The 22,051-nt window shown below is 36.9% G+C and overlaps 1 protein-coding gene across 3 annotated transcripts in view; it reads left to right on the top strand.

The window, feature by feature from the left end:
* Window positions 1-21,223, top strand: part of LOC107095694 (lipid phosphate phosphatase-related protein type 5-like) — an 89,309-nt gene extending 68,086 nt beyond the window's left edge. For 2 of the 3 annotated variants that reach the window (XM_015391914.1, XM_015391915.1), the window contains 5 exons: window positions 5,095-5,215; window positions 7,796-8,046; window positions 16,285-16,461; window positions 20,745-20,894; window positions 21,115-21,159. In XM_015391914.1, the coding sequence (XP_015247400.1) occupies window positions 5,095-5,215; window positions 7,796-8,046; window positions 16,285-16,461; window positions 20,745-20,894; window positions 21,115-21,147 (732 nt within the window). In that variant the 3' untranslated portion in view covers window positions 21,148-21,159. Of the gene's footprint in view, window positions 1-5,094; window positions 5,216-7,795; window positions 8,047-16,284; window positions 16,462-20,744; window positions 20,895-21,111 lie in introns of all 3 variants that reach the window. The other variant, XM_015391917.1, reaches the window with a different exon arrangement.
* The last annotated feature ends 828 nt before the right edge of the window (window positions 21,224-22,051 follow it).

Below are 22,051 nucleotides of genomic sequence, written 5' to 3'. Positions count from 1 at the left end.
TATATATATATATATATATATATATATATATATATATATATATATATATATAGTGAGCACATAGATCTTTTACTATCAACTTTCCAATAAAATCATCATGTGTGATCTTAATAGTGCACACACTAGAATTACTTTGCAGCACCAGTATGAAGTCATTTTCCTGATATGCAGAGAGTAATGACACTCTCAAGAGGCTTGGGAGTAAATATGCGCCACATCATATGATCCAGCTGTTTTATCTCTGGCAGTTAACAGTTCTGCCAAAGTGCCTACAGCACAGCTCTATACCACTGACAGCTTCAAGGACACAGATTTGAGGCTGACTCGCCCCCTTTGCAAATCCTCTTGTAAAAAACAAATAAGGTGAATGCAGGATGGCATAATATTAAAGCCATGTGACACTGACTTCTTTCCCTTCAACAAACTTGCCATTTTCTGCTTAGAACTCATCACGGTTAGCTTTTCATCTGTGATCCAACGTACCAATGTACATGTTCTATCTCAGCTTTTTATAGAACTTTTTTTAAATTAAAAAAAAAAGAAAAAGGGCATTGTTTGTTTATCCTCAGTCATATGTTTGTATTTTTTCAAGTAGGATTTAAGGTTTTCTACCTTCTGTCCATCTACAGGAGTCAAACCTTGCCTGGACCTTTACCGAATGGAGGTTGCATGTTTCTCCTACACAAAAATTAATTAAACTATGCAGGAGTAAGTTTCTCCAAAGAGTTGGTGTGAATCCAGTGTTTAATTCAAGTAACTCTTTTTTTTTTTTTTTTTTTTATTACGGTGTCCTGTCTGGCAATGTGGCAATAAGAATAATTGTCTTGATTCCAAAAAGAGCCCAACAGATTTTACTTTCACAAGTGGAGCAGTATGGCAATTGCCATACTGCTCCACTTGTTTCATGCATATAAAATGCTTTATTATAATTATGCAGGGAGTTTTACGGTTTATATGGACACTGCAATGTAAATAGAGCAGAAAAACAGAAGAAGAAAAGGAAAAAAGAAAAAAAAGAGAATAGATGAAAGAAAGAAGTGATAGAAAGGAGATAGTGACAAAACATTTTCAGTCTGCTTCATCACCTGTAACGAGATAAAAAAAAAAGGACAGCACAACCAAACATGGTACGAGATATACAATAAAGCAACACCTTGAACTATTGCTGAAGTAATATTATTAAGTCTGACATGTACTCTGTGTTACCTGAAGATATGAATGTAGGCTTTCTGTATGGAAGTGAATCTCCTGGAGCCAAGCACCTGTAATTGTAAAAGTAACTCTTTTAAGTGTTGATTGTGCTAAAGGTACCGTCTGCAACCACATGGACAGCAGTATGCTACGGTAGATCTTATGACCCCTGCATTCTGCCTCATGTTGTAATTTATTGAATAATTGGTGGATATCCATCCATGGATGGATGGATAAACGGAGGGGCGGACAGATAGGCGGACATATGAGGTTTACACTGCATTGCAGTTAAAAAACAGTATCTTAAAGCTGTGTGTAAGTATTAACACTGAAAATGCACCTTGTTCTTAAAAAGGAGGAACACATCTTCCCCAAAGGATTCAAAAACAGATGATCAGGAAAAATACTTTTCAGTTCCTTCAATTGTCTGCAGTTCAGCATCAGACATTTGGCATCGATCTGTCTTCGTGAACAGTGCATTGAACTTTTCAAGGCTATATCAGCACAGCAAGTGGCCACAAGTGGCCACAAGTCAATAGTATTTTTTAATTCATGCATTGATGTAGTGGCACTGTACACCCAAAGGGGTTCGCCATAATTTTATCATCTCAGCCAAAGTCTGAAATAGGCTTGATCTCATGAGTAAATGTTCAGGAATATTTAAACTCTGCTATATTTAGTGACCAGTATGGAAAAAAATGTGATGATGTGTTATAATTTTAACTTTCAAACCTTGAAAATGTGAAATAAAAGAGCTATAAAAGGAAAGATTTAATCTTCAGAAATATCTTAATCCTTTACTTAACATTCAATTGTTTTTTAATGATTACTGTGGATCGTTTTCAACAACCTGTTATAAGCATATATAGAGACACTCTAATTCAAATTTCTGATATCTGGGTTATTCTTTTAATTCAAGTGGACAAAAAAGGTTGTTAAAAAGTCCCCTAGAAATAAATTATACCCAGTCCAGTGGTATAATATCATGTGGTCATGGTTTCTGTTCCTGATTTAAGAAATGTTCAAATCTTCTCAATAAAAAGGTTTAAAATGACATCATAACATAAGGAGGCATCGAACACACAATAGTGATCAAAATTATTAGGTTATTATATGGATGACCAGAGAGAAGAAACAAAAACACTAGAGTAAGCTCACCACTGGAAAACAGCAGATATGGACATGAGATTGAACCGTCTGTCCTGCCATCAGAAATCTAAAGATTAGTTAACTCTTTTGGAACTTTAACCATGAGATCAGATGAGACTAGCTTTTTATGCCAGTTGTTGACTATAGTGGTAGATTGGTGATGCTGTGTGCTTATCCAAGAATATAAACAAGATCTGAAAAATGTCCGATGAATTATATCATTAAACTAAAAAATATTCATTGAATCATTTTGAAGAATGATGGAAAAAAGATTTAGCCAAATCAGCCAAGGTATGGTTTTCATACTAAACCTTTCAAAGCCATCTTAGTCCAAAGACCTGAACTCTTTAAAAAAAATAATCTGCCGAGAGTTAAAGAAGGACTCAGGACAATTTAAAGAGTTATACTAAAAGAAGGATAAATTAAATTACATAAAAAAATAGGCTAAATAACCGTTAAACATTCTAAAATACTAAGAGGAATAAAAATATAGTAAACGATTTTCTTGAATTTTTTAAAAGACCCGCCCTATCCTCTTAAAAACAATAATAAATGCACATGCACAACCCTGTACCTGCCCCCGTGACGAAACATCTATTAAACGCTCTGTTTAATAGTTGCTGTTTGCAATTGATACAAGCATATTTTTTAAAAGAAGATTTGCAATTTTTTCACCATGTCAGACTCACCACCGATAAATGAAAATCAGGATGAGCACGTAGGACGGCCGTACGTAAATATATCACCAGAATGATTGACGATTAGGAGGACCACTTATTTTGATGATCCACCCAGTAAAAGAACATCCTCCACTATACCTTTAAATGCTGTCCTATTGGGGAGCAAGAAATGTAAAATGATGGGAGTATGATAATCACGGACGCCGAGAGCTGTCGTACTCAACATTTTTTTTCCCTTTGCTTTCTCCAGATAATGATAGAGAGAATAGCTGTCTCGTTTCATGTTAAAACCATTAATTGATATTGATTTCTTAAGATAACGAGATGATTAACCTGTATGAATAATAAAAGAGGCTGGCCAACACCCCTGGATTCCCAGTCCATCCACGTCCGTAGTTGTGCAGTTTGCGGTCCAAGGAGTACGCAAATAATACCTTTTATAGTTTCCTTTTCCTTTTCACTCATAGTCATTCTTGGTAGATGATTGGATTGCATGGAATGCAGTGGAAACAAATCTGATTGTTTTTTAATGAAAATATTTAATCTGGACTCATTTTGTAGGTAATGCATATTATACCGGTCACAGGCGTAACACCGGGGCTGTTAGGAAACACCCGATGACAGAACATTGGCGCTAAGGAGGAATTGGTCTAATTGCTTATGAATCAGAAGTGGAAGCAAATCATCAAACCAACAACATTGTCTTGTTACTTAAAAGTTGATCACAGGATTATTTACAGAATTACACATAAGTCATGACTTATAAATCCTCTCCTGCTGTTGTGCTATTGAAAGATGTAATCAGTTTTATCACAAACAAATGATCTCATTATCTCAAAAAAATGGTTTTCGTTATCTTTAGTTTTCTCGAGAAAATCCCCATAAAAAAGGATCTGAGGGACACGACTGCTCTTGGTTTCTGTAGATAATGTTGCAGAAACAACTGTGAACTTCTTCAAACAGACACCCGCTAAAACATAAGTTTGGGTGTCTCTTATTTGTTTAGTAAGTTTTGCTGCTGTAATATCTTACCTTATGCCATTTTAAGTTATGTTTTGTCCAGTCCTATCATGTTATGCTATCTTGTAAAGAAACGGGCAATGAATGGTGAGGACTGTGTTGGTTTTGTTCGTGTTCCCTTTAATAGAGACAAAGTAATGTTTTCCATTTTACATCAAAATCACGATGCAGCCTCATTAAGGAAGATGTAGTTGAAGAATCTTACTCAGAGATACTGATGTAAATTAAACTGCATTCATTTCCTTAAAAGGTATAATTATCATCTTAAAGTGTTTCTTACTTGCAAACATGACAAATACAGTATGAATGAACCTTTTTTCTGGTAGCTTTTAATTCATAACATCAGTGCCAACATCAGTCTGTATGTCACACTGAGGACAAGGAGCCTCGGTCCATTGGCATCAGCCCATGTAGCCCACATCCATCCACGCCTGTTTGTAGACGTCCCTTGACATGACTAAACACATAAGCAGACCATCATGGAGTTTGAAAATGTGTGGTTTGGCGTATAGTAAATGTATTCCCCTGTCAGAAGAAATCCATGTCCTGCTGATTTAGCTTGAAACCTTTCATACTGTTTTTCAAACGGCTGCCAAAGGGCGGAGGGGGGGATATTCAAATGGTTTCTTTAGATGTGTATTAGTAAATGCATGGCTATATTGGTGAGCCAACACATTAAACACTCTGGATTTTTTATTAAATGCATACAGGCAAAGGATGTTATATTCAAGGTTATAGACAAAGTGATGCCCTTGTTTTAACAGAGCTTCAGAAAACTGCTTTAAAAGCACAACAAGCGGCAGGTTCTGCAGCTGATTAGTGAAACCAAAGGTGTTAATGTTGGGATTTGGGGAAGGAACACAAACGCAGGCAGATGATAAGGGAAAACCTTTAATCACGGCGCATCAGAGGGAAGAAAACTCATGAATAATTTTGCTGTGCACCATATTTAACAGGCAGAATATTTATAGATGCCGCTCAGCTCTCTCAGCCATGCTGTTTCAGCTTTGTCTGACAAAAACTGTTTCTCTCTGCTTTGCCTGTTGTGTCCCAGATTCTGATCGGGGAAGTGACGGGCTTCTTTGTGAAGACGGAGGGATCTCAGGAGAAGACCATAGTGACCGCTGACTGCTGTTATTTCAACCCTCTCCTTCGGAGGATCGTACGTTTTCTAGGTCAGTCGTAGTCCCGCAGATACAAGACGCTACGTTTACTATTGTTTTTTTTACTGGGGTTAAATATGAAAGACTTCTTCATAAACAGTTGTGTCCCAAACCATTAATTTATTTGGTAGATCTGGCTTTAGATCTTTTAGGTATTTAATTTAATCAAAATGTCTTGCCTGACTGGAACTAATATGATCACGCTGAAGTCGTCCAGCAGGAATCCTAATGTAAATTTTACATCACAGACTTGGAGCCCATCACCAAACAGAGGAGTCGTTCACAAGCACCAGAGCAAACATGAAAAATTCAATTACAAGATGGGTTGGCTGGCTGTCACAGATTAGAAGGTGATAAATTTCAAATTAAAACTGATTGAATAACTGCTTTTTTAAAACTTTATATTCTTTTGAAATTGTTGTATTGTCCTAATTTCAATCAAAATCAAACAATTTGAATAGTTAGAAATAATTTTGAATCAAATTCTGATAAACTCAATTTAAGAAGGCACATATCTACAGTATAAGTTACTTAATGTAAATGGTTACTGAAAAAGTGACAAAGCCTAACATAGAACTTGTTCATAAACGTCTACTGAAAGAGCAAAAAAAACCTTTTTTTCTGTGGACTGAAAGATCAGTACGCTCTAGTCTAGGTCATAACTGGTCTGTTGGACCGAAACAGGATTTTCTTGATGTTCATGAAGGTACCAGTGTGATAATTTAGTAGATACTAAATATCAAAAGGATGTTTTCCATTCCTGGTTCAAAAGTTTAATTTGGTTTTTAAGATTTCATAAATTATGTGAAACAAACCGCTAACCAGTCCAGCAATGCTAAAAAAATAGATGAAGCTAAATCTGATTCTTTGAAAATATCTCACTCAGCACTATCTGATCCCTTCTCTCAAAACAGAGAGTAATTATGGCACAGATGAAATTTTAACACGACAATGGCTTCTACCTAAACTGAGAGTGACATTTCACATGTATGTGGAGAGATCAACAGCTCTGTTAACATGTTATCTAAGACTTGTTGACTTTTTAAATCTTCGTGGAAAAAGGCAACAAGAATAAGCTGAATTACAGCAAATATATGAGGGGAAAAAAACCCTGGTTATTTGACAATATTTGACTGGTATGCAAAACACGGTGGTGGCTGCATCTTACTGTGGGGATGCTTTTATTCAGCAAGGAGGGGAGGGGGGTTAGAGTTGATGGGGAAGTGGATGAATTTCATTCATGGAAGGATGTGAAAAACCTTGAGTGTGGATCATAGACCCACCTTCCACAGCTTAGGGCCTTTATCTCACAGCCAGTGCTACAGTGGAATGTTTTAGGTCTATGTAGACTGATGCGTTTGAATGTTAAAATCCAGTCGAGCAACTAAGGGGAGACTTAGAAACTGTCCTTAACACAATGATGAAGATTCTCAGTCATCCAGGTCATAGACATTCCGTAAAAGTTTAAAAAACAATCCACTGGACTTGGTTTCCAAGGTTTGAAGATGTTTCGCTTCCCATCCAGGAAGCTTTCTCAATCCAAAAATTGAGAAAGCTTCCTGGAGGGGAAGCAAAACTTCTTTAAACCTTGGAAACCAACTCCAGTGGATTGTTTTTTAAACTTTTACAGAATGTCCTTAACACCTTCTGGAACCAGAACAATCCAAAATGGGATTCATTTCAGTACTGACTCAAAGGGAGGGGAATGAACGCCACCATTTTCTGATTAATATTGTGTTAGTTTATATCATAGGTCTTTTCCAGCCGATACTTTTTCTCGTTATATAAAGATAACGAAAGCCGTTTCGTCGTGATGATAATTTTCTCATTAGAAAGCCGTTTTCTCGTCATAACGAGACGATTGGTGTGTTAAAACTGATTGCTTCCGTAAATACCACACAGCGGCAGAGGATTTATAAGTCTTGGCAGCCTATGTGTAATTCTGTAAATGATCCCGTGTTGAGCTTTTAGGTAACGATACCATGTTGTTTATTTGATGATTTGCTTCCATTTCTGATTCATAAGCAATTAGACCTATGCCTCCGGCGCCTTAGCGCCGGGTCTTTTCTGAACCCGATGTTACGCCTGTAACACGTATAAGATTCATTAACCCCAATAAGGAGTCCAGATTAAAGATTTTCATTAAAAACAGTCAGATTTGGTTCTACTGTATTCCAATCATCCACCACCACCTGACAATTAGTGAAAAGAAAAGGAAACAAAAAAATTTTTGCGCACACGCTGTACCGCCACTGCACAACTACAGGTACTGCAGGCATGGATGGACTGGGAATCCAGGGCTGTTGGCCAGCCTCATTCATTACTAATACAGGTTAATCATCTCGTTATTTCAAGAAATCAGTAACTGCTTTCTCGTGATAACGAGATAATTATCTTTTATCTCGAGAAAACAATTAATGGTTTAACCTTGGTAACGAGATAGTTATGTCATTATCTCAAGAAGGCAAAGGAAAAACTAATGAAAAATGAGACAACTATCTCCCACTTTAAGGAGTATGATTATTTTTGAAGTTGCACTGTAAGTAGACAAAAGCAGCATTTTTTCCCTAATTTCCTCTCTTTATTCCCCAGGGGTCTACTCCTTTGGTCTCTTTGCTACAACCATCTTTGCCAATGCCGGTCAAGTGGTGACAGGAAACCAGACGCCTCACTTCCTGTCCGCCTGCAGACCAAACTACACAGCTCTAGGCTGCCAGTCTCCTCTGCAGTACATCACAGAGAACCGAGCCTGCACAGGAAACCCGTACCTGGTGGTGTCCGCCCGCAAATCCTTCCCCTCCAAAGATGCAGCCCTCAGCTTTTATTCAGCCATCTACACAGTGGTAGGAAATCTATTATCAGGGAAGTGGTGGCAGGGGGTTTAGACTACTCCTGTAGCTGAAATTGCACATTATCCAAGTTTTTTTGGTCTAAATATATTATATGAAGTGAATTTTTAATTTATATTTAGGTAATGAGATGATTTGCTGATTAGTTTGGTGATGATGTTCGGCATCTCCTGCTCATCTCCACCATGTCTGCAAAACCACCTTTGCTTATAGCTGGCCTTAAACTACATGTAGGGTAAAAAAAAACATCATCTGTATGTCTAAATGATCCTGTAGTTTGTTCTGTTAAGTTTAAAGCCAATAGCATGACTGTTGTCTTAAAGGGGATGAATTTTAACTCAGCAGAATGTTTTGCCTTTTGTCATATCTCACTTTTTAAGATCGTAAATGTCAAAGATAATCAGGGCAAATACAAAAAGCAGTTTTCAAATGTTGATTTTATTCATTAATGGAGAAAGCTTTTCAAACTTAACAAGCCCTGTGGGGAAAAGTAATAACCTGCGAAAGCTGATAGCTATTCATAACACCCTTAGCAGCAACAGCTGATATCAAGTCATAGCAATAACTGCTAATGAGATTTTAATATCACCTCTGAGGAAGTTTGGGTCTCTCTGCTTCTCACAAATGTTTTACTTTATTCAGGTTTTACAGGTTATTTAGAATAAACTTAGAGATCTACCTATACTGTTATTTTAAGGCTTATGCTGTACTGATTATATGCTGCCGTTTTTTTTGGACTGGTATTGATTTTACCTTCTCCATTTACATCATTAAAAACAACAAAATTATTGTAATTGTTACTAAAGTCTGCCTTTAAACAGAAAAAGAAAAGAAAAATGTATAAACAAATCAAAAACAATGAACTATGAATAGATGGAGGGAGAAGCAATGCATGATGAATGAATAATGATTAAAGAGCACTTATAAACAGCCAAGGTTTCGGTCTATCTTTAGTTTAAGCTCATACTTCAGTATTAAACTTAAAACTGGGTCAAATCAAAGAGCGTCTCATTTAGTTGCTTTCTAAATTGTGATAAGGCTTAAGGTCCTGTATTGATTGCTAAAATTAAGCAGGATTTTCCTCTAGAGAGCAAAAAATAAAAATCATAATTCCATCAATTATTTCAAGTCCTCCAGGTTTTCAGGATATAAAGCCCCCTAAAATATCCCCCAACCAGAAGGTTTTCCTTTTTTTTCTAACTAAAATCCTGTGTCAGTCCTGGAAGCTATTCTTGTTTTCTGTTGGTTGAATCATGAACCATAATTTTACCTGAGTAAATGATTCCATCAGAGGCTGAAATGTTTGTTGTTTAATGTTTGCTGGCTGTTATCTGACCTTCTGAATGAATCCTTGACGTCTCTTGGAGTCATTTTGATGGGAAGGTTCCCCCATGTTGGATGCTTTCTGCAGCTCTACTGTAACTGTGGTTCGCTGGTGTCTTCATGTCTTATCTTTGTTACCGATAGATGACAATGCCTTGGTTTTCTAGTGTTTTCTTTAACATGACGTGTTGCTTTTCAGACTTCCGCTGTCAGATGATGCCCAGAGCATCATGCTTTCACCGCCGTGTTTGACTGCCTTGATATTGTTTTGTCTCATTACATCTGTAAGATGTGTTTTTTTTTTTTTTTTAGATCAGTCACTTATAAAAAGGTTTTGCACTGTTCCATGTCTTCTCTGTCTGTGGATAATGGCTCTCACTGCTGAAGCAGCAGACCCTTAGAGATGGCTCTTCATGGCTTCTGTTTGTCTTGAGGCATAATGTCTTTCTTTTTGAGATCTTTTCACTTACTTTATGCAGTCAGACAGGCTGTATAAAAGTCATTTCTAGATTCTACAGATCTATCTTTAATCAGGCCTGGATGTGATGGAATTGGACCAACAATGTGATGATCACAGCTTATATATGATTTACAGTTGTAGAAATAATATCCATTGATCTGATTGCGTGCTGAGCATAACTCAAGTATCTTTTCTTTATTTATTTTAAAGTTTTCTAAATAGTTAATTCCTCCTTCATCAGGTTACAATGGCCTGAAGGGTAGATGATCACATTTGATCAAATTTGGCTTTTTGATAATTGGTTGTCTGTAAATTACAGAAATACCTGCTATATTTATAATACAAGAAACATTTTCTAAAAAAAATGTAAATATTCTCATTAAAATATTCCAATTGAAATATCTGCATGTACTTTGCTTTTTCTTTTCTTTTCTTGGTGTTTTGACCATTTTTAATGAGAATCCTTCGACATACTTTTTGCCAGTGGGTTTATAGTTTGCTTTCAGAAGCTGCCAGCAGCTCACTGGGCGTCGCATCTCAGCCTCCATAAGTCTGCCAGTTAGAAGAGCTCAGGCTTTTAGGGATACAACCCTACATGCACCAGCTGCAAAAGTTGGCTCATAACAAAACAGGCATAAATAATGTAAAGCTGCAGAAAATGAGTCCAGCGTTAAGTTGAACTCAAAGCTTACTTTGCATTATATATTTTGTAATCTTAGAATTGTTAGAATGTTCCAGAGGTCATATTATTTTTTAGCTGAAATTCTTTAGATGAGATTTCGTAGATTTTCTGAATTTCCAAAACAAAATTCATGCAGCTGAATGAAAGATCAGTAACGATAATCAGTTCTTCCCATAATCAATGTCAATTTATTTATAAGCTTTAAAAACATCTTGTAAATCCACCAAAGGGCTGTAAAAGAGTCGTCATGCACCTATGGAATAAACACAATAAAATAAACATTAAAAAAATAAAACACATAAATTACAATCTCAGGCCTTACATGAATGCCAAAAGAAAAAAATGAATTTTAAGGATTTAAAGAGTTCCACATGATAAGCAGATCTAATGTTAAAGGGCAAGTTTTTCCAGTAGCCATGACAACGAATGCCCCCTCCCTCCTGCTTTTAAGTCTGGCTTTGAGAACATGTAAGAAGAGTTTATTTGATTTTTAGTGTTCTGGAAACTGATTGATGGTTCAGATGATCTTGAAGATAGGCTGGAGCCAGGCCATTTATACCACTGAAATCCAATGGAAGAATTTTAAAACCAAGGTACAGGCAGACAATACATAGGAGCCAGAAATAGGATCATATGCACGCATTTCCAGGTTCCACTTATAAATCAAGCTTCAGCGTTTTGAATCATTTTGAAGTTGCCGTAAAGAAGATTTATCCATGTTTTTGTTTTGGAATTTCTAATTATCTAAGTAATCTAGTAGAGAAGGCATGGATAATTTCTCACAGTATTTAGTACAGACACTGTATTCAGTCTTACCAAGAAGGGACAGATGAAAAAAATCTTGATTTTACAACAGAGCTCACTCGCTTATCCAGTTTTGAAAATGTCATCAGTGAGATTCCTTTCAGTAAATTGAGAATCAGTAAATATATATTTATGTATGTGCTTCATATGTGACGTGTCGGTAACTTACAGCTCCTTAGGATATAAAGCAAGTGCTCAAACATTAAAAACAACACTTAAAATACTTACCGGTAGTAATTTCCTTATTTTAAACTAAATATTTCTGCAATAACAATTTTAGAATATTACCAGACATTTTCACATTTGTTTGAGTGGTAAAGCTGGTCAGTAAATGGACAAGTTTGTAGCTGGACTCAAAATGCAGAGGCTGAGGGAGAGAGGATTTCCTTTACAGTAGGTTTATTGCAGCCAAAGTGTAAGTCCAAAATTAAACATCCAAGGGACATGGGAACCAGAACAGAGTTAAAAGGAGGTGAGTGACAGGAACTGATGAATACATAATGACGACAATCCAGCATAGACAAACTGAAGAGGAGGGTATATATACACTGAGGAGGAGACTAACAGCACAAAGACTGGAGCGATGATCTGAGTGAGGACAAGTGTGCAGAGAGAGAAAACCAATGGGAAGGAAGGTGATACTAGGAGGAAATGGAGAGTAACTGGGAAATATAACCTAAAGATAACTGTAAACAATGAATGACAAAAATAAAACTAGAGCAAAGACTAAGGACTACTGAACAGGAGATAACTAAAAAAAAACAAGAGGTGTCAAGTAACGAAGTACAAATACTTTGCCACTGTACATAAGTACACTTTTTTAGGTACCTACTGTATACTTTACTCCATTACTTATTTTTCTTCTTACTTCTACTCATTACATTTTCACACAACTATCTGTACTTTCTATTCCTTACATTTTTAAAACAAACGTTACTCTTGACTTCGGTTTAATGCAGAAGTCACGGCTTAGCGGACAGTGGTCCAGATCCAGACCCACCTGCTGGCTAATCTGGACCCAACCTGATTTAAAACATTTATAAATTGTCTGATGACAGTGTCTAAATGTAACTTGTGCTGCTTCTCCTGTTACCCTCAAATCACACATCTTCCGTCACCGCTCCATCACCGTTCCGCCCCGCAGCGCTCCAGACCTCCTGCGCAAAGCAAAGCCTACAGAATCCGCTGCTCTTCCTGTATTGCTGCGCTCCGACTTCCTTGGAGCTCGAAGGGATCATTAGCAATATTATTCAATGTATAACATGAATGCATAAACACCTCATATTATTTCAGTGTTAAATTCTGTTTAAAGTAATGGATCATTAAAAATGTCTCTGGACCTTTACTGGTTGATAATTTTCTTATTCGGACCCCACTGATTTTTAATTGGTTACCCCTTGTTTAATGTTTATATAAATATTTATTTCACGTCATGTGTACCATCCCAATGCAGATCATTGGCTCCATCCACAGTCATCCATGAGTCATATAACCCAGACACTCATTGGTCAGCTAAAGGAAATCATCAGAAGCAAGCAGGTGTTCTTCAAACTGCTAACGTGAATTGTCTATGCCATGCTACAATGTGGGATTCAGAAAAAGATGTTGAAATGTCTGAAAGGTCGACACAGGCGAGAGCGTATCAGGAGACGGAGAATTGAGCTTTCAATTAATAGTGACATCTGGCTGTTTTTTTTAAAGGTTACTTTCTACTTTTACTGTATACTTTAAGTAGTTTTTGGAGCACATACTTTTTCCCTTTTACTTGAGTAAAGAGGTCAAGTTGATGCTTAAACTTTTACCAGAGTGTTTTTATACTGTAGTATCTATACTTCTACTTAAGTANTTTAGACTTTAGAAACTCAGAAGCTGATCAAATATCGGGTTAAATATCGGTGTGGTGGCCGATGTCCGATATTCAGTTTTAAGGCCGATACAGGCCGATACCGATAGGGGGCCGATTATATCGTGCATCCCTAATTCAATGTATAACATGAATGCATAAACACCTCATTTTATTTCAGTGTTAAATTCTGTTTAAAGTAATGGATCATTAAAAATGTCTCTGGACCTTTACTGGTTGATCATTTTCTTTATTCGGACCCCACTGATTTTTAATTGGTTACCCCTTGTTTAATGTTTATAAATATTTATTTCACGTCATGTGCTCCATCCAATGCAGATCATTGGCTCCATCCACATCCAGTGAAAACTAGTGGAATTGGATGAGTCATATAACGCAAACACTCATTGGTTAGCTAAAGGAAATCATCAGAAGCAGCAGGTGTTCTTCAAACTGTAAACGTGAATTGTCTATGCCATGCTACAATGTTTCAGAAAAAGATGTTGAAATATCTAAAAGGTTCGACACAGGCGAGAGCGTATCGGGAGACGGAGAATTGAGCTTTCAATTAATAGTGACATCTGGCTGTTTTTTTTAAAAGGTTACTTTCTACTTTTATACTTTAAGTAGTTTTTGGAGCACATACTTTTTCACTTTTACTTGAGTAAAGAGGTCAGGTTGATACTTCAACTTTTACCAGAGTGTTTTTATACTATAGTATCTACTTCTACTTAAGTAGCAGATGTGTGTAGTTTTGACACCACTGAAAACACCAAACAGGAACAGTAAGACTAAGAAGTAATTTTAAAACAAAAAAAACAAAAAAAAAACATTAACAGTAAAAACAGGAAAACATAAATTCAAGCCTAACTGAATACCCAAAGTGAAAACTAAGCAGAACCAAAATGGCAGATCCTAACAAAGCTAAAGTAAAAGAGAGATATAACTCAGCCTTATTTGGCTTACATCAGAAAATTTTAAAATTCTATCCTTTAAACTGCTGTGAATCATTATTTAACAGAAGCTAATCAGATTCAAACTGGAAACGGTGAGACCTCCCTCGCTAACAATGCCAGTGACAGCCAGCTGCTCTTTCTTCAACCTCGGTGCTAGAATAAAGAGGAAGTTCTCAAAGAGAATCGATCGAGAACGGAGGCTGAGTCAGTTACTTGGACCCGGCTGCAGATGCTGGGAGACCGAATGATTTTGAAGGTCAGAGCCATTATTGGAGATTCCTCTCACCCCTGTGCAGTATTATAGACAGGCCACAGCCGGAGCGCTGCAGCCCCCATATGCTGAGAAGCTCTGTAACATCACAGACCGTCAGACTTTTGAGCTTACATGTAGTCTAGAGCTGTGCGTCCTAAATAAATGTCAACTGATTTATTTTACAGAGTGATGTATGTGGGCAGGTTTTTGAGACTTTTACTGTTTGATTTTTATTGTTTTCATTGTGTGTTACCCTAAGACAACGACCACTGCTTTAGGGATGAAGTTTCAATCATCATCATTAAGGCTGGACACCTCTACACTGAAAAAACTGGTTTAAAGATGAGTTTAAATTTTCTTAAAACAGGTTTATTTTTTCTTTAATTCAAGCAGGAAATGAGATTATCTGTCAAAATAGGATAAAAAGATATTTCTTAATTAAAATAAGATAACAGAGTTGTGTTTAGCCTATTTTAAATCTTAATCATTTTTTTTATTAAGGAAAATACTCTTATTTCAAGAAAAAATGACTTATATTAATTTTTTTGCATTGTATAACAGCAGAGGTTTTGCCAGTGTTCCTAGCCTGAAACATGAAGCAGTGTTTAAATAAACACCAAGAAGTAAAAGCAGGAGTCATTTTAGGAAACCACTTTCCCAGTTAAGCTGTGCAGAGTTTTTATTCTGGATAATTGGGGCTCTATCATTCTGCTGTGAGTCAGAGGTTACAGATAAAAAATGTCTAAAAAAGATGGAAATTTACTTAAAGAAGCAATGGTGCAAAGTCCTGGAAAACAGACAAAAAAAACCTGCATATCTTGAGCTCCATAGGTCTTAATCACAGCGTGTCATATTCAGCCTTGGACTCGGGCCTCTGGCAGTCCCTGGGTCCATCATTACCTCCTCTTTGTAGAAACTGTTTGAAAAATGGTTCATAAACGCTTGATGATGGATAAATCCATCCAGCTTGACTCTGTGCAAGCAGCTAAGGCTGTCTCTGCAGAGGAAGAAGTTTTCTCTCTTCCATAATCCTCAGTAGGACTTCTTTAAATGCTACTGACCCTTTGAAAGCAATAACCAGCTGCATGTGTATGATATGCACATGATATAGCAATACGTAGAAGCTAATTTGAATTGGAAACAAATCAGAAATTGTTCTTCGTTATCTCTTTTATTTTTCAAATAATCATATCGGATTCTGATGCCATTTGGGCGCTACTGTTAATTAATTTAGTTTTTTTGATAGAATGAATCTTTTCTCTTGTGAAACCTTTGGTTATTCAAAAAAATAGCCCAGAGCTTATGCCAAGTGGGACCAGGCTGTATGCAGGATTATTTAACTGAAATGAACTAAGTTCAATAGGATACAATGTATAAAGCTTTTATTAATAGACTGTAATCCGATCTTAACATAAGTAACTGTACTTTTTTTAATGGACAGTTACACTGCAGGCCCTCCAGTCTTAGATAAATCATCAAACATCAGAGATAACATAAAAAAAAAATCATATGTGTGTGTGTATATATATATATATATATATATATATATATATATATATATATATATATATATATATATATATATATATATATATATAATTGGGTGAATGAATAAGTCATTTTAAGTCTAATATAATCTTTACATTGCATCGAAGCAGATGAACTAGGGGTGTTTTTTTTTTTTCCTGGGCTTTCTGTTTATGATAAACCATTTAGCTGCTCTAAAGTTACTACCAATTGCGCCCTCTTGTGGCATGATCAAGCTGTACATCCTGCTGAGGCAGTAAGGCTGCTACTCAGTCTGCATCACCTCAGCTTGATAACTCAAACTGCTGTCATTCCTTTGCTTTAAATATCTAAACAAATGTTTTAATTCTGATATATGTTTTCCTGCTTGTGATCCTCTCACAGATGTACGTGACACTGGTGTTCCGGACCAAAGGAACCCGTCTGATGAAGCCCACTTTATGCCTGGTGCTGCTGTCTTTGGCTGTGCTGGTCGGGGTGGTCAGAGTGACAGAGCACAGGAACCACTGGAGCGACGTACTGGCCGGTTTTGTTACTGGAGGGGCCATCGCTGCATTCCTGGTGAGGGAAAGCAAAGAGAAATGGAGCAGAAAGAAACAGGGGTGGGAGGGGTAATGTGTGAACAGGGCCTGCAGTTAACTTTTTTGGCCACCACCCATTGTTACAATTGGATCTTTTTAACAGCTAAAATTTTACTAAGCCTAAAATAAAGGTGAATAACTCAGAAAATGTTAATGAATGGTTCTCAAACTTGTACAGAATACACAATCTCACTTATGCTCTTTTTGTTTCCCTATTGTAACCAAAAGACTTATGCCCAGAAATGGATACTGGGCTTATTCAAGAATAACTAGCAAGTAATTGAGAATTAGCAATCTTTGGAATTGTTATTAAATAGCTTAACATATAGATGTATTGGCATATTTTACCTTATCTTTTAATTAACAAGTGTAATTTTGCAGACAAAGTTGCACAACGTACACAGTTTATTTGGAAAAAAAAGTGCAAAGTTTTTTGCTTCTTGCTGCTGGTTTGCTAAACAATCAGATGCTCACATTTAGACGTCTGAATGTAAGACATCAGGTCTCTGATGAGCTTCAGTGTCAGCAGGCATATGTTTATGGTGCATCCAAAGACAGCACAAAAAAAGGAGTCCCTGCACACTGAAACGGGTTATTAACCCTTATAAATAAACTATTGTAACAGTTAAACACCAGCCATCTTTGTCACATTTTGTGTAATGCATCCAAGAAAAGACTGGCGCTTGTTTCTGTCAACAGCTTAACACTTATTCTGTGTTGTATTTAGTCTTTATGACTACCAACATGGCAGGTAGATTGACAGTGTCAGCCGCCAATCACAAAAGTTACCCTCATTTGGTGTGTGGGACTTCCTCTGAATTTAGCAGGAGCATTCAGCTAAACTGTGAGATTAAGACGCCTGCTGTGCAGTCTTGTGAAAATGAAAAAACACTCAAATCAAGGTTTTAGTGTGCCAGAACATACTACAGATTTCAAAACAGTTTTAAAAAAAGTAAAACAAAAAACAAAAAAAAACAATCCTTTGGACTTATTTTCCAAGTTTGAAGACCTTTCGATTTCAATTCAAAATATCAGAAATAGCGTTGAGTTCGAGGCTTTATAGACTGGACCAAAACAAAGACTTATTTTGGCTTAGAAAATATGCAAGTTGAACCAGAAGAACACAAAAGATTCCATACAGTTGTTGTTCTCTAGGTGAGTTTTGTCCCCTGATTTGATATCTTTACAAAAGCAACAATAACTTAAGGATTATTTTTCTCTTAGGTCTTATTAGTCTGACAAGTCATTGTTTAAAACTGTCTCACTCTTAAACATTACTTGTATCCTTGCTTTCTAGAAATCTACTACAGCTTATTCTTTACACCAGCCCAAACCATTACACTCTCACCACCATGCTTAACAATCAGGACGAGGTGCTGATATGCTGTGTCTGCTTTATCACCGACCTTACTTACTGCTGACAACCTTTTCACAGGCAGCATATTTGTTATGAATCTTCTTTCTGGTTCATTATGAACGTTGGCGATACACTACTAAATAAGGCCTATAGAGGTTTAAATGGAGCTACTGAGGTTCTGTAGTTTCTCTGAGGATCATACAGTCACTGTGGTGAATTTTCACAAATACTTTAATTTATTTTTGAATTTGAAAAAAAAAAAATCTTTCCCTCAGTAGCATGATGGAGTTTCATGCTGTGAAACAGCAAACTGTTGTTTTAGTGAATCAGTAATCTGGGTGCTTTGGTTAGCAGAAGCTAACAGGTTATTTTCTTCCAAGCAGTGTTTCTTACATATCATTTTAATGAATAATATCCTGATCTCTCTATTTTAAAACAAGCAAGACTTAAAAGGAACCAGTTATTTTTGCACAAAAAAATATGAATGCATTTTATTACAACTTTTTATAACATTTAGTTGAAGAATGCATTGCTAATGTTAAAATGCTCATTTACAAGTAAAAAAAAGTATTATGACTTAAATGTCCCATAATATTTCTGCCAGAAGTGAACAATCCAGGTGCAGAAAGGGGAAAACCCTGCCTAGTTTTCTCTTAGCCAAGTGATTAGTTGCTGTTTATGTGTTGTAGCTGAAAATAAAAATAGTTGGAACTAAACTCTGTACAGGTTCTGCAATAGTAGGTTTCTAGATCTAATAATAAAGATAACCCTGTTTGAACAGAAAATTTCCTTTTATTAGTTAAAGATTATTTTGAGACCTTAGAAGCAGAGGAATCAATGTTAACAGAGAGCATCTTATTTTAATGATCAGTGGGTTAGTGGGCTGGCATCCCGAATCAGCAGTCTTTTGCTTTCCCAAGAGAATGTAGATCCTTATTTTAAAAGCTGTGAACAATCTCAAAACAAATCATGGTCTGCAACAAACAGGCTGGAAGCTTACAGGGATAAAACAAAACATCACTAGAATACTGACATAACTCCTCTCTGTCTCTCTCACGACCTAAAGGAACCAAAGTGACATATTAAAACATGGCCCAGAAATTAGAATGGCATATTTTCTTCTTTTTGTGTCCATTTAGATTTTTTAAACATGTATTTGATACTGGAAAGTAATCAATTCTGTAGATGTTATAAGCTCAAATACAATCAAAGTCATATTTCTCTTGTTCTATTCACTGATTTTCCAGTTTGTCTCTTTAGTTTTTAAAGCATGTTTTCTTTTAGTTTACCTTTCTAATAGGAACTTGGATCAATGTTAAAGGAGATCCTATAACTTTTGGTGGTTACAGATTTCCATTTATTTTTGATCCCACATGCTAATTACAGTTTGGATCAATTCCTTCTTTTAAGGAATAAAACCAACAATAGTAGATATTAGTTTTGAATAAAAAAGAAGACAACATAACTGAATGCTTATATGTGCATGTATACCAGTCTCGATTTATCATTGAATACTACACTGCAAAAAATATAAATCTTACTACCGGTAAGTCATTTTTTCTTAAAATAAGTACATTTATTCTTGAATTGAGGGAGAGAGGGAGATACTTTGCCAATGACAATTTAGATTTAAAATAAGAAAAAGCCATTGCTTTGTCTCATTTCAAGTGCATATTATCTAATTATTTTATTTTAGGAGTAAAAATACTCATTCCATTGCAAAATCATGTTATTTACCTGCTAGAATTCAAGGGTAAATACACTTGATTTAAGACATTTTTACTTATTTCTAGATTGTTTTTGCAGTGTAGGGAGGCTAAACCTCTCCTGTAAATTTCGGAGGAGGGCCTGTGTCTGAACATCCACTCTAACCCCTAAATCCCTCCATCACTGTATAGTGCGGGGACTATATTGTGGAGTTTCTAGTGAACTCAGTTAACTTACCGTTCGGACAGATGATCACTACTTTTCACTCCCTGTTGGTCACGCAACTCCGCTCCCACCGCACGGTGCCTGCGGCGTCTTTGTTATTAGTTGCTGCTGTCGGGTAGCAACAGCCCCTGGCGACAGTAGGCCGCTGACAGGAAATCCCATAATGCTTTGTGAGGAGAGCTCTCAACGCAAAGCATTCCAGGATATATCTGCTCGTCTAGTGACCATGGATGATCACTACTTTTGAAGGTGCAATGTTGGAAATTTCCAGTCCACAACTTTTCATCCACTAGATGTTCGGACACTCGTTTAAAATAGCGTTACCACTATATAGTGCCCTACATATTTATTAGGGTAGGCATTCGGACACGGCCAAGGTTAATAGAGCAGAAGCTGGCTGCTCGATGCTGATTGGTCGACATACTTAAGAAGTTTGGACTGATAGTGGCCTGACAGCGAGGAGGTTTTCCTCATGAGTGGAGAATGAAAAGTGATCAACAGACATCTTGATCTTTACTCTTGCCATGGTTTCTGGAGTTTGTTATTTCAGAGTGCTTCACAGCAGCTTTTTTCACCCATTATAGTGTTTTATGTGTTTAAAAATGTTTTCATGCAATATGTGACGCTTGGATTGAATTATCACCATTGAGCCTCCCCTGTTTCAGAGAGAAGCAGCTGCCACTGGTTTATTCCTGACCTCTATTTGATTTTTTTTTTCTTTAAAGAGCATCAAAGCAAAGGCCCTCATCCTGAGATTGAAAAGAGTTGCTCTTTTCCTTTCCAAGGTCTGATTTATTGATGGTTTCTTCTCTGTTTACAAGCTTTCAATGGTGTAAGCTTGGTGTAACGATTAGAGGCAGAGAAAAGGGCGAGGACCTTCTTTTATATCTTCCTCCATTTATTAGAAAGCTTTTCTGAAAAAAAGGAAAAATCATTTTTTTTCTTTTTCTCCTCGTTTGTCTCCTCTCCATCAGGTCTCATGTGTGATCAACAATTTCAAACCAACTAAGCTAGCAGTGCCGACCCCTCCCCCCCCTCCACAGCGTCCCGAGCCCCCCATCAGCCTGCCTCTCCTCAGCCTGCCCCGCGTGGAGAGTCCACTCGAAAAGTTAAGTGGCTTCCAGGTAAGGGCAGAGGTGAAGAAAGAGACTCTTTAGAAAGACCCCACTTCCTCTCTGAATTGGATTCTGCCCGAAATATTTACATGTTTCAGTCCAATCTTGACTCTGCAATATACCAAATATTTTATTAGTTTAAACATTTGATATATTTTTAATATATATAATAAAAATAATAATAAATAAATAAACATTTGATTTCATGTTTTCTTTCCCCCCATTTTAGGCTCCGGGGCTACCATATTCTGAGATCACATGACCATCAGCCAACCCCGCCCCCCGCCCCACCCGATCTGCTCCCCCCCTCAAGACGCTGCCTCACCAGCTCAGTCTAGACCTGCCCCGTGAAATCCCCCCACCCTGCCCTGCCCACCCTGAAGGACGAAAACCGCTGCGGCGAGTCAAATCCACCCAAGTGTGAAGCTTCACGAGTCACAGGGACCTGACAACAACACGGAGACCTGTTGTTCCCTAAACCTGTGACGCCGCCTTTCTGTCCTTCAAGATGGCCGCCCTTTTCTTTTTGGGTGTAAAAGACTCTTTCAAGCCAGAGCTGTTAAAGCAATACTGTGTCCTGTTTCCTTGCGGTTTTCCGCAAAGATTCAACGGTGACTCTGAAGACTGTTGGCTGGTGATGACTTGATATTTCCTATTAAATGATAATTAAAGAAAAAAAAAGTCACAAGTGGATTTTCCTCAAGACCATTTTGTTATACTCAGGACACTTAGGGAAAACAGCTGAGAGACGATCTTTCTGTAATAACAACGCTGGCACGGTACAGACTTCTGGTTCTGTACTCAAAGGGAACAGATGCTGTCAAGGAGGGAAGCACTTCTGTAAATTATAGCACAGATGAACCAGTTTAACTCTCAGTAAACAATGTTGTAACTTTCTGTTTCAGTTTCAGTTGTGTGAAGTGATAGAAGACAGATTTATACACACTAGGGCTTTGCTTTTGATACCTTCTTTTCTGTTTATTTTCTCCTGAATCAGATTTTTCTTAAAATTTTCAAAACTATAACATTAATGTTGCAGTGTGTGTTTCAGATGTCTGTTAGTTTGATGTCCTTGGTGTGGAAAAATCTCCCTGTGCAGTTTATTGTTCACTAGAAGTGAAAAAAAAACATACTTATTTAGTATGCCCCATAAGCTAATAAGCTAA

This window comes from Cyprinodon variegatus, unplaced genomic scaffold (assembly GCF_000732505.1).
Source record: "Cyprinodon variegatus isolate N-32 unplaced genomic scaffold, C_variegatus-1.0 Scaffold564, whole genome shotgun sequence".
Taxonomy (NCBI): Eukaryota; Metazoa; Chordata; class Actinopteri; order Cyprinodontiformes; family Cyprinodontidae; genus Cyprinodon; species Cyprinodon variegatus.
Note: the sequence above shows the minus strand (reverse complement) of the source record. Positions and strands in the feature narration are given on the sequence as shown.